The 12,847-nt window shown below is 43.2% G+C and overlaps 1 protein-coding gene across 1 annotated transcript in view; it reads right to left on the bottom strand.

Moving 5' to 3' along the window:
- Positions 1-12,595, bottom strand: part of PLCXD3 (phosphatidylinositol specific phospholipase C X domain containing 3) — an 88,387-nt gene extending 75,792 nt beyond the window's left edge. The window contains exon 1 of the mRNA XM_030005086.2: positions 12,426-12,595. Coding sequence (XP_029860946.1) covers positions 12,426-12,528 — 103 coding nt within the window. The 5' untranslated portion in view covers positions 12,529-12,595. The remainder of the gene's footprint in view (positions 1-12,425) is intronic.
- Positions 12,596-12,847: the final 252 nt, after the last annotated feature.

Genomic DNA, 12,847 nt, shown 5'->3' with positions numbered 1-12,847 from the left:
AGGCCACCACAGATGTTAGTTCCTCTAAGGTAGGTGGCACAATGCATGTGATTTGGAAAAATACATTTCATCCAGAGCAGAGAAATGTTGATTTATATGGATTATAAATAGCCAGAAACTACTCAGCATTGGGAGAAAGAAGAGGACATCCTCCAGCCATGCCCCTGCATCTCTGCAGCTGTGAGCAAGATTCACAGGCCCCACTCAGGAGACCACAAACAAGATGAACATCCATGCTCGGTTGGGAAGGAGGGATTCAGGCTGCATCCACTGCCCCCAGCGCAGGTTCTGTTGCTCCATCCAGTATCTATTCAGTGTCAAAAACCTAAGCAGTCCCAGAAGCCGGGACCCAAACTTGTCTCAGTCCTCTCTTGTCCCAGTCACGCTCTCCCAGCACTGACCCAGTGTCACAAACCCTCTTGTGCCCACTCCCATAGCTGTCCAAACCTTGTATTCTCCAGCAGCCAAGAGGAATAGGGAAAGTCCCTACTACAATCTCATTTACAGACTAAGGGACACAGCTCTCCCTTGAAAGCCACTGGAAAAGCAGTCCATCAGGGGTTATATAACATAATTTGGATGCAATATTTTGGCTCAAGAAATCCACAAGCCAGAAGAGTAAATGGGTACATAGCAGAGGGGGAATATCCCTTTATTCTCACCTCATCCTTAAGCCCTTTCCCTGACACGGGCCAGAGAAGATGCCAGAGCCAGGTCACTAAACCCACTGCACCCTTGATCTCCTTCAGCACAGCACTTCTCACCCTGGCCTTAGATCTCCACCTTTGCATCTCCCACACTATGTAATCCTGGCTCGGATTAATCCTCGTTGTGTTTATTTGCCCGTCTACCAACAGGGCTCTGCTGCAAAACTGAAGTCACTTTCCAATAGCAGAGATTACTCCTGTTTTTTAAAGGATCCAGCCTCAAAGGAAACTAAGAATTTTGTGGTGTAGAAAGTACATTAACAAACAGCTAGGAGTTGAAACCATAAGGTGGACCAGACCAGCCAACCTTTCACTGACTTGTTCTGCTCCCTGCAGAACAGGAGGATGCAACAAGGCCAAATACATAATGGCACAAAAGCAAACCATTTCTCGGCAGTACCACCCAAGCATCATCCTGGCTCAAACAAGCCAGTGTCTAGTTTTATCAGTTCATACTTGCATTGTTTCCACCCAGAACAGCCTGCATCATTGACAGCCAGTTCATTAAAACTGATCTTAGAAATCCTGGTTTTCTCCATATTCCACACTGTGATTTCTAAAGGGATTCCTGCCTCTTGCACACTAGAAGCAACAGCATTCATCTGTACAAGCACTGTTCATGTCTTTCGCAGTGTCTCTTGGCTTGTTTCCCCTATAAGACAGCTACATCCAAAAATTACTGAAGCTGGCTTAATTTCTCCTTATTTATTGTCAACTTATAAAATGTTTCTCAAAACACTCACTAGGCACATGCGCTAAATAACACTTGGCTAACGGCACGAGTCCAGCTCCCTCTCTCAGCAAGAGCCTGCACTACTAGATAAGCCTTGAAGCATGACTAGAAGGTCAAAATACATGTGCTCCCTGTTCCCAACTCAGACAGGACTCTTCTGAGGGAATGTCTCCCACTGGAAAGCGTGAAGGCTGTCAAATTTGCATCAGAAGCAGGGTAAGCCAGAACTCCAACCAAGCAATGCTCTGAAGATTAAAATTAATCAAAACTGAGCATCTCTGTGCCATTGGAAAAGCCTGCACTTCAACCCTGGAGATGGTGAGAGAACTACACCAACTGGGGGAAAATTGAAGCATTAAAAAAAAAGAAAAACCAAAAAACCAACCCACAAACACTGCCCAAACCAGAAGATTCCAGACTTGGATTCACATACTTACATGGCCCAAGTAGTCCTGAATTTAAACATACAGTTTGTTGACCAAAAAAATACACTGCTGACTGCTATGGTGTACTCCAAGGCCCATTATGCACAGGCAGTGAGCACAGCTAATTCCAGCATGCACCTGCTGAGAAGAGGTTCTGGGGATCCAATGGTGCAACTCCCTAAAAGCACTTTTTTTAGTGCAGTGAAGATACAGAGATGAATGCAGAAAAACCCATAGCATCTCCTCCCCCTTTTTGTGGCTGAGGATAACCAGGGAATTTCTGCTCAAAACCAGCTTAAACCAGCTTCATCCAGCTCCAGCTCACCCCTGTGCACTAATGATTCACTCCTACTGCAGTGCAATACAGAGCACCTCTTTGCTTTCCAGCAATGGAAAAAGCAACTGGCAGATGTCTTCTGCAGTAGCTTCAAAGTGATCTCCTGATCTGTCCATCATACACAGTTAAGCCACTTTTGAGATGTCAGAGCAGACAGTTCAAGTCTGAGGGAACCAATGCAAAAGACGCACATTTGTGGATCCCATGATGAGAACGTGAATCTGCATATGTGATATATAAGGAACGCCACCTCCCTAGATCGCATGACTTCTGAGACAATATCTGTGAACATTATCTAAAGAACTAGAACAAACAGTCTTGCAAAATTTAAGGGCTTCAACAGAAAGAAATAAAACTAATCCTAAAATGACAAACATGTTGGGATTCCTGTGGTAGCAACTAGAACCAGTACCTACTCAAACTTCTCCTCTACTGACAAAGCAACTTCTGGGTAGCATTCACATGGTTGGAGAGCAGTACTCCACCAAAAGCTTGTGTGAGCTTTGCAGTGTAAAACAAACAGCTTTTCTCCCAAAGGACTGCCTAGGGGTCAGTGAGATGTTCCATAACCCATGGGGCACACTTCCTAAGCCAGCTCTCCTCCTAAGAACAAGGCCAGCCTCAGTATCAGTAGCTCAGTCTTCTTGAGATTACCAACCCCAGTCTACAAAGAAGAAAACATGGCAGAGATTTCTAACAGCTTTCTTAGGATCACACAGCAGCTTCACAGATAATGAAAATTACTAAGACTTCTCCATCTTCTTCTTCTACCTTTTGATGGCAGGCATCTGAGTGAAACACGAGAGGACAATTCCAGTCACGCGCTGGTTCAGGACATGTACAAACATGTGATTTGGCTTTGGTGTGAACATCCATACTAGTTCAAAGTGTGTATTTTTGAAAAATGCAGTTTTAACAAAAGGATTTAGCAAAAACAACAACCTAATACACTTTGAGGCCCTAAGCCAACAATTTGATTGCATAGCACTACATGTAACTCATATACTGTACATTTTTTCTACTCTCACTGAAGTCCCAGTTTAGCAACCTTTCGTAGTTATAAAACCAAGTTGCATGGCTGCCAAAGTATAAATACATGCCAAATGTTTAATAATTTTTTTTTTTTAAAAAATCTTCTATCAAAACACAAATACATTGTGGATGATAGCATGACAACAAGGTAAAGCATAAAGTATACTATTCATCTCACTGGGTTTTGTTTTATTAAAAAAAAAAAAAAAAGAGCTACAGAATTTATTTAAAGGCCACGTTATTTCAGTGCCCTTTATCCTAGCTTTTTTAAATCACAAGCAAAATTTATAATCCAATAAACTTCATGGATAGTTGTCACCTTCATAGTAGCAGCACGTCATACATCTCCAATCGTCTGAAACATTCTAACTGTCACAAAGAGGAGCAAAGCCTGGAACCACAGCTAAGTAAATCCATTTTTTCCTCCCTCCCTTTCTCTTTTTCTAGCTATTCTGCAATGTTTTATTTCATAGTTGAAACACTAAGATGAAGTATTTAAGCATGAGGGATGCAAGCCTAACCAGATAAGAGATTAGATGAAGCAAATATTAAACTTTATTTAATATGAACAGAAATGTTTTAAAAGGTGGCAGTGCATCAGAAAACTCTTCTAGTGATTTGTTTTAAATTAGATCACAGTGAAAACTATGAGATGGTTTTAAAATAGAAAAAGACCAAATCTGTACTTCCAAACAGAGGAAACAATATAATCCCTTTCACCTTAAGAAAAACAACTTTTAAGTAGCTATGACATTTTGCTACAGTAGGAACATCACACAGTGATGATTTTCTTTGGATACTTGGACCTGAGCTAATGGAAGACTGAGGACTCTCAGCTTCCAAGGGAGCCAGCAGCGCTCAGCACCTTTCAGAGTTTAGTCCTTATCTACCAGGCACTAATCTACAAGGGAAGAAAGATCTTCAGCTTTGCCACAAGCATTTGGACAGATGACAGTTTAAGGAGGGGTTACTATTGGTATTATAAACTGTAATTTCTATTTTTGTTGTTTAGCTGTTCTTCCATATAGCCAATGATAGAAAAAGAAAATATTATTTCAGAACTCCACATTAACCAACCGCTTCTTAGCACAAACTATTTCTCTGCTACCTATCTATACCCAATAAGGAAACTGAACCCTTACTATAAAAATGTGAAACATGACCCCAAGTGGTCTAGCTGTGCAAACATATGCAGCACTGGTACAGTTTTCTATCAGAAGCATAAATACATGAAAATAAGTGCACAAACTATTAATCACTGAAATCACAGAATCATAGAATGATTTAGTTTGGAAAAGACCTTTAAGATCAAGTCCAACCGTTAACCTAACACTGCCAAGTCCACCACTAAACCATGTCCCTAAGTACCACATCTACATGTCTTTTAAATACCTCCAGGGATGGTGACTCAACCACTTCCCTGGGCAGCCTGCTCCAATGCTTGATAACCCTTTTGGTGAAGAAATTTTTCATCATACCCAATCTAAACCTCCCCTGCCGCAACTTGAGGCCATTTCCTCTCGTCCTACCTCCAGCCACCTGACAGAAGAGACCAGCACCCACCTCCCTACAACCTCCTTTCAGGCAGTTGTAGAGCATGATAAGGTCTCCCCTCAGCCTCCTTTTCTCCAGACCGAACAGCCCCAGTTCCCTCAGCCGCTCCTCACAAGACTTGTGCTCCAGGCCCCTCACCAGCTTGGTTGCCCTTCTCTGGACACGCTCCAGCACCTCCATGTCTTTCCTGTAGCGAGGGGCCCAAAACTGAACACAGCACTCGAGGTGCGGCCTCACCAGTGCCGAGTACAGGGGAACAATCACCTCCCTGCTCCTGCTGGCCACACTATTTCTGATACAGGCCAGGATGCCGTTGGCCTTCTTGGCCACCTGGGCACACTGCTGGCTCATATTCAGCCGGCTGTCGACCAGCACCCCCAGGTCTTTCTCTGCCGGGCAGCTTTCCAGCCACTCTGCCCCAAGCCTGTAGCGCTGCATGGGGTGGTTGTGACCCAAGTGCAGAACCCGGCACTTGGCCTTGTTGAACCTCATACAGTTGGCCTCAGCCCATCGATCCAGCCTGTCCAGATCCCTCTGTAGAGCCTTCCTACCCTCGAGCAGATCGACCCTCCCTCCCAACTTGGTGTCATCTGTGAACTTACTGAGGGTGCACTCGATCCCCTCGTCCAGATCATTGATAAAGATATTAAAGAGCACTGGCCCCAAAACTGAGCCCCGGGGAACACCACTTGTGACCAGCCACCAACTGGATTTAACTCCATTCACCACCACTCTTTGGGCCCGGCCAGCCAGCCAGTTTTTTGCCCAGTGAAGAGTGCACCCATCCAAGCCATGAGTAGCCAGTTACTTCAGGAAAATGCTGTGGGAAATGGTGTCAGAGGCTTTACTAAAGTCTAGGCAAACAACATCCACAGCCTTCCACTAAGGCAAACAACATCCACAACCTTTCACTAAGTGGGTCACCTGGTCATAGAAGGAGATGAGGTTGGTCAAGCAGGACCTGCCTTTCATAAACCCATGCTCACTGGGCCTGATCGCCTCGTTGTCCTGTACGTGCTGTGTGATGGCACTCAGGATGATCGGCTCCATAACCTTCCCCGTCACCAAGGTCAGACTGACAGGCCCGTAGTTCCCCCGATCCTCCTTCCCCCCCTTTCCTTCCCCTGAGGAAATCACTAGCTATTCTCATTTCTGGCAGGCTACTTGAGAAGGGAAGTGTTTAACTGCATTTGTTTACATTTATTTACCCCAGCATTTCAGTGTTTCTGTACAGTTATTAGCTGATACCACACAGCTGTTTAAAATAATGGAACATTTAAGATTAAACCAAGGTATGCCATAATAGGTCAAACGAAAAACCATTCAACTTTGCAAAAGATTAGAATAAAATGCAAACTTTCAGATTTTGACCATCTTTCTTCCAAATTATATTCTTTGCAGTGTCCCATGGACTTTACTGTAACGACTGCACAAGCAGATCTGTTCACAAATTAGGCACCTATAATTTGTACCTACTCTGGAGAAAGGACAAGATGGGCATGGAGGTTATTCTCCCCGGAACTGGCTGCTCTTTGAAGACCAGAACTGTTAAACACAAATCTGTTTACTAAATTTGAAAAGTATTTATTAAAGATATACAATTAATTTCTAATTAAGTAGCTAAAATGTAATTTATCTCTCTATGCAGAGCAATAGAAGAGATTACACAGCCCTCTTAGGGGGCTTAAAGTTATAGTCTCTGTTATTTGCACCTGCATTTTTCATTACTTGCACAGCTGAGTGTGTCTGAGCGTCTTCAAAGCAAGTATCATTTTGTGTGAAAGATACAGTACAAGTTGCACTATATTAAGAACAGTAGAAAGTTAGCAAACATAAAACACGTACCAAACACAAACTTAAAAATTGTCGGAATGTAAGGGCAGTTTGGATACACAGAACAGTTACGAAGTTTTCAGCCAAGAGATGAAATGAAACAGAAATTCAATGAGGTGGAAAGAGAGGAGCAATTCCAGATGGCAATAAAGCCGTTCCCTCTGCCGCACCTGCCATGGTGGTGGGATGCGAGGCAGGTCAGAGAAGAAGCCAGCTCTGCTGGAACTAAGCCGCAGGAGACAGAGTGGACAGAGATTGCTGGATTAAATAAATAGCTCCTGTTGGGAAACCAAGCAAAAGCAGTTTCAAATTACTTCTTGTAGCAGATGGGCAAGTAACTGAAGGGCTTGAACTGTTTGATTTTTATGGCAGTGTGAGGGAGCAAACAGCTTCATTCTGTGCATGCTAGAAACGTGTCACAGCAGGGGAAATTAATGGTGAATGCCACAGGAAACTGTATCACACAGAAATATTTCTGAAAGTGTTGGAAATGACACATTAGCATGTGCAGGGCCACTGAGAGACTGTTTTGTAGATAAAAAGTGACGTAAAAAGAAGACCATCAATAAGGAAGAAGAGAGCTATCCTAAAAAATTTAGGAAGGTCAGTTATGAAGATCTTTGCTCATTTTTCTGAGTGGAAAATAAAGCATAAAGTGCTTATTTCAGGTAGAACACTGAAATAGAGTACAGGGTGCACTGGAAAAAGAAACAGTTCTTCCAGATGCATGCATGTCAAAAGATAATGGGCAAACTGCATTACAGGTTTATTTATAAGTTTACCTGTATCATCAGTTTATGGCTCTAGGCAGAGCTAATTTTGTACAGAATCGGACCCTGGCAAGCAATGCAGAGGTACTCTGTTGACCACTAGTGGACAGACAAGGACGAAACAGGTCCCAAGTGCTTCCCAAAGACAATCTCTCTTCACTCTAAGAACATCCAATTTATCAGCTATTCACACTCAAAATTAAAGAGCTCCCTAATAACATTTAAATAGTGAAAATGTTGTTTATCTATGTAACCAACAATGAAGTATTTCTAGGCATTTTTAAGATGAAAGAATTTCCCTGTGGGGCTGAGAATGAGAAGTGTCCACCCAAGAAGTAATGACTTGAGCATTTGCAAGGTATTACAATGGAAGACAGGAATTCAAAATATTTGACACAGACCTGTTATGTTACCTCAGCAGTGCTGTCATAAAATGGCTAAAATATTCCAGCTACAGTAATATGCATGATTTTCCCAAGTCTCCCCATACCATGTCCCATCTCTTAATACATCTGTGACCCTAACATGCATCCTCCCTCTTCGTAAACTACTTCTCTATGAGGTCTTGCTCTTTCTTTTCAAAGCATGATGACAGTGGGATAGTGGGAAATACAAATTTCAAGTCTCAGAGCATCCTTCTAAAGATCGGTAGCATAAAAAAATTCCACCTGCCAACAGCTTCTTATTTAAAATGAACCAACTTTAGCTCTGCTGTGTCTAGTAATTGCTTTCTGGTTGATGGAAAAAGAACTTTATAGGTCAAAATACAAAAAAAAAACCCCTCTCATCTGAGAAACAAAAGAAGCCAGTCAGGTCCTGTGCATTCCTCATAAGGAACTACATTAAACAAACATACCTGCCAAGCTGGTATCACCATGAAAATAATTTTCCCTGATAATTGTATTGCTCATGGTGAATCCTCTAGCGACAAGAGCACATGCTGAGGTTTCATCTGCTCAAAGAAAGTAGAAAACTCTCCGATGAAATGAAAGCCTGAAGAGTCCCAGCTCTGAAAATTATGCACTCAAGGGATATTTTGGGTCTCCAATTCATCCAGAAGATTTCATCTACATTATATGAAGGACAGACATGTCCCTAGCACACATCAGGACTCCTCATACAGCAGATCTTAGGCTAGCATCAATTTTGGTGGAGGGATTAGTTACTTTTTTCCATCATAAATTATTCTTACAGACTTCTCAGAGGCTTGGAATATTAGCACCAGGGGAAAAGGCAACATGTATTACACATAGTATTTGTAGAAAAACTCAGACTGATATAAAACTAGATATATATTTACACATTGTCAATAAGAAAGCTAATTGATCAGTAAGTGGGTCAATTCATAAGGAGATGCTGCCTACTGATGTGTATTTTACTGCATTGCACATAGCTTATATCCTCAACTTGGATTAAGAAGATGGCATTAACACAGCAGAATGCGTAGGCTCTCTATACTTCACCTTCTATCCTCAACTTAGGGGCATAAAGATTTCAGTTCTATAAACGTACATTATCTACAAAAACTGGTTTTTATCACGGTCAAAGAGGCACAGGCATTGAACAAAACTACACTTTACCAACTACCAAAAGACACACTCCTCCCCAAACAAGAAAAAAAATAATCCAAAATCCTCCACCTTTTTCTTAGCCCGGACTGTTGTCAGTTTAGCCAGGCAGATCTTTTAACATGAGAGGCAGTTTACAAACACTAGGAGACATACACCTTGGGCTGAAATCCTAAGAATGTATCCTTTCATTGTTCTAATTGTCATAGCAATAGAAGATTAAATACGCATGGTGTTTTCTGGAAGCTAAGAGATTATTTTAATTCCAAATAGTGTATACTATTATTTGCTACTGGTATCCTTCACTTGAGGAGAATCTGCCATTTGCAGTGCAAGAGCACACAGACATAGACAGCACAATGAAAGAAGAAAACATCATGATATAACACATCATCGTCATATTTGGAAGAAATCCAAATGGAAGAGTGTTTCTGATTGACAAAGCTGGCCCAAGTTATATTAGAGATCTCTGCCTCATCTACTGAATTCCTGGTCTTAGGAAAACAAATATACCTGGCTTGAACGAGAGAATGAAACGAGTAAATGAATTTACTGGAATACTAACAAAATCCAGCACTGATTATGGAAGCATAAGTGGTGATAAATAGTATAGATTTGTGCCTGCATAAGCTTAACAACTGACCAATTAAAAAAAGAAAAAAAAAAAAAGGATGTGTGATCAATCGTGTTTTTAACGTAATATGAACATAACATACCTTCAACAGTATTGTTTAAATAGTATCATGACATAATACTAGGGGTTTTGTGCTTCTCTTTGCAGCAGTTAAAATATTACACACGCCTGTGCAAAAACACCACAGTGTATCATCTCAGTTCCAAGCACTCCTTCTAAACAATGAGAAATGTACTGATGATTTTTAATAAAACAACAACATTTTTCCCCTAATACAGTGGAACATCCTCTGTATTGGATAAGTGATGATACATTCATTTGGAAAATTCATTCTAACATTTTCAAGCTAATAGTTTGATTCCTTCAACATTAGCATTGGACTGTTACTCTGGCTCCGGAACCAAGTTCTATGCTGCTAAATTAAGGTCAAAATCAGTATTCCTACTGCACAAGGGAAGTTTACAATCTGCTGGAAAAAAATAAAACTGTACTGTTAACTTCTTTTGGTAAGGAAAATGAAAAAGGCAATGTAAACAAAATGCTGTTTACAAGATATAGCAGTAATTCTATGAATACATTAGTAATTAAATGTTAGTTTCCAAAACAGTTAAAAATTCGCAAGTGAAACTATGAAGATTTGACATATGAGGTTTTGGATTCTACACTTTCCTTGCCTTAACTACTTGAACAGCAGTTATATGTTAATAGGTATTATGCACACATAGCGTTAATGTTCACCTGTGGTCATATGGGAGGAAACTTCCAAATAAACATTATGAATGTCTCAAAGGTCATTTCTTCTTAAAAGATGAAACCAATCCCATGTTCACCTTTGTACTAATACTGTATATTTCCATATTGTATGTTGAATATAATAATAAATCTACTGTTAGAAGATAGTATTTAAACTGCACTGATACCTATAGCCTGTGTGCCAGGCTCCCTAATTGACAAAATTCCTATGAAGTATAGTGCCCCCGTCTCCATACGGCTCTATTTGCCAAAACTAGCAGTTTAAAAGTGAGATAGGCAGATACGTGACCTTTGTGTCAATTTACAGTAACAGAAGGGCAAATTTCAAGGGTCTTAACACTATGGCCCTCAAGTCATAGAAGTTTTGCTGCTAATTTCACAAAATGCAAGACTGTGCATGGCTATTACATGAATAAAACCCTTCTGTCAACGTAAGGGGTCAATCTCTGCACTTACAGGCTGCAGAACTTGTCCACTGCTTAATGCTGTACTGGGATTAACTGGCACTTACAGCCCACAGTAGGGTTTGTTTGGGTTTTTTTTTTTTTTTTAATTTAAACATGTTATCAAAGTGTGAGAGCTTATACTACCACTGCCAAAGCTCTGAAGAACGTCCACTGTGAAAAACCATCCTGTATTTTACAAAGAGGCTGTGAGAAAGTAACTGAGATATCTCGGTGAGATATATGCACCAATAACAGCCTCAGGATGCTTCAGTCAAGGAAGCCAGTTAAAGGTCATACATATCAAAGGCAGTTTCCTGTGTCTGGAAGCAAGCAAGTTTGATCATGATCTCCGCAAACCCACGAAAAAGTCTCTAAACCAACACATTTAACCTGTAAAGGCCCAGTGAATCACAAACAGACTAATTTCTCATCATAGCCAATATTCTGCAAGAACATTCCACAGCTTGTGGGTTAATGAAAAGTTATTAACAGCAAAAGCTTTTACAGCTCCAACACAATTTGACGTAACAGTTATAGATGCTGAATTCCTATGCCTCGGAGGGACAAAATTTTATACAGGATCTACTCAACCAATAGCAAAAAACAGTGTAGCAAGTAAAATATTAGACATAGCTTGTGTAAACTGTAAGAAACTAACAGACACAGGATTTTAAAAGGGCACACCTGTGTTAAAATGAAACTACAGAAAACACATGCCAGCAAACAGTTGCTGCAATTACAACATCTTAAAAAAATATCTGACTAGTGTTATAAAAATTGCTGTAACACCAGCAGCTGCTACACAAAACTTGCAAGAAGTGAACACTTCTCATAAGGAGCTTAAGAGACATTTGAGCTTCAGCATCTCTTGAAACCTCCTTCCTGTTAGACATCTCAGAGGGGACGGGATGCTGGCAAAGAGGTCTTGCAAAATGAGGTGCTCCCTCAAACCAGGAATCATGCAAAATCAATTAGCGTTTTGGATTCTGACATGTATTTTATGTAAGTCTACAGTTATAGTTAATACCTTACCAAAAAAAGGCGGAGGGTGCAGGAAAGAAAGAGTTCAGAGTCAGAGCCCCATAACCTGCCATTTCCCATCTTACTTAAATTAGTGTTGAGATCGAGTATTTTCTGACGGCGACAAGAAATGAAGTCGCACAGCGGTGCGATCCGTCTGCCCTGGCAACGGCCTGCAGCCCTGCACCCTTCCCCGGCTCCCCCTGAGCTCAGACCCGACCTCACGACACGAGTGGATGAGGAAACGGGCAATTCTGGCACTTTGGTCGTACGTGAGGTCCAGTAAACGGACTGTAAGGCCAGTAAAGCTCTATAGGAACACGCCACTTTCCCACGCAGGTAACAGACGCAGCCCGCGCACTCTGCCACCCGTCACCTCCAAGTTGGTTACAGTTTGGGGCCGCAAGAACCGCGTCCTGCAGGCACCTCTCCGCGCATCGGCCGCGCTCGCTCACACGGGAGGCAGCGCCCGGGAGCACGGTAAGGCATCTCCGGAGGAGAGCCACAGCAGCACAGCCCGGGGCTCGCTGCCTCCTCGGCGGCATGAAGAACGCTCCGCTCCCCTCTCCCCGGCGCATCCCAGCCCGCGGGGACGGCGGACGGAAGCGCCTACCTGGGATGGCCAGGTTGGTGAGCGGGGTGCGGTGGATGCTGCCGGGCAGAGCTGCCATCCAGTCGGCGAACCACAGATCGTTCTTCCCTTGCGACGAAGCCATGCCGCCGCCGTCGCCGCCGCCGTCCCCCTGCCGCTCTCCCGCCGCCGCCACCGCCGCTCCGGCTCCCTCCAGCCCGGCCCGGCCCCGGCCCCGCCCCGCCCCGCCTCCCCCCGCCCGCCCCGCCCAGCCCGGCCGCTGCCGCCCACCGCCTCCCTCCCGCCGCCCGCCCCGCCGAGCCCGGCCGCTGCCTGCGGCGCGGCGCCGGGTGCCGTGAGACCCCTCGGGGCTGCCGCCGCGGCCTCCCCGCCGGTGCCGCCCGGTGCCCTCTCAGCGGCGTGTGCTGGCGGGGCCGGGCGGCGTCACCGGCGGCGCGGCCCGG

The sequence above is a fragment of the Aquila chrysaetos genome, chromosome Z (genome assembly GCF_900496995.4).
Source record: "Aquila chrysaetos chrysaetos chromosome Z, bAquChr1.4, whole genome shotgun sequence".
NCBI lineage: Eukaryota > Metazoa > Chordata > Aves > Accipitriformes > Accipitridae > Aquila > Aquila chrysaetos.
This window is presented reverse-complemented; position numbering and strand designations above follow the sequence as displayed.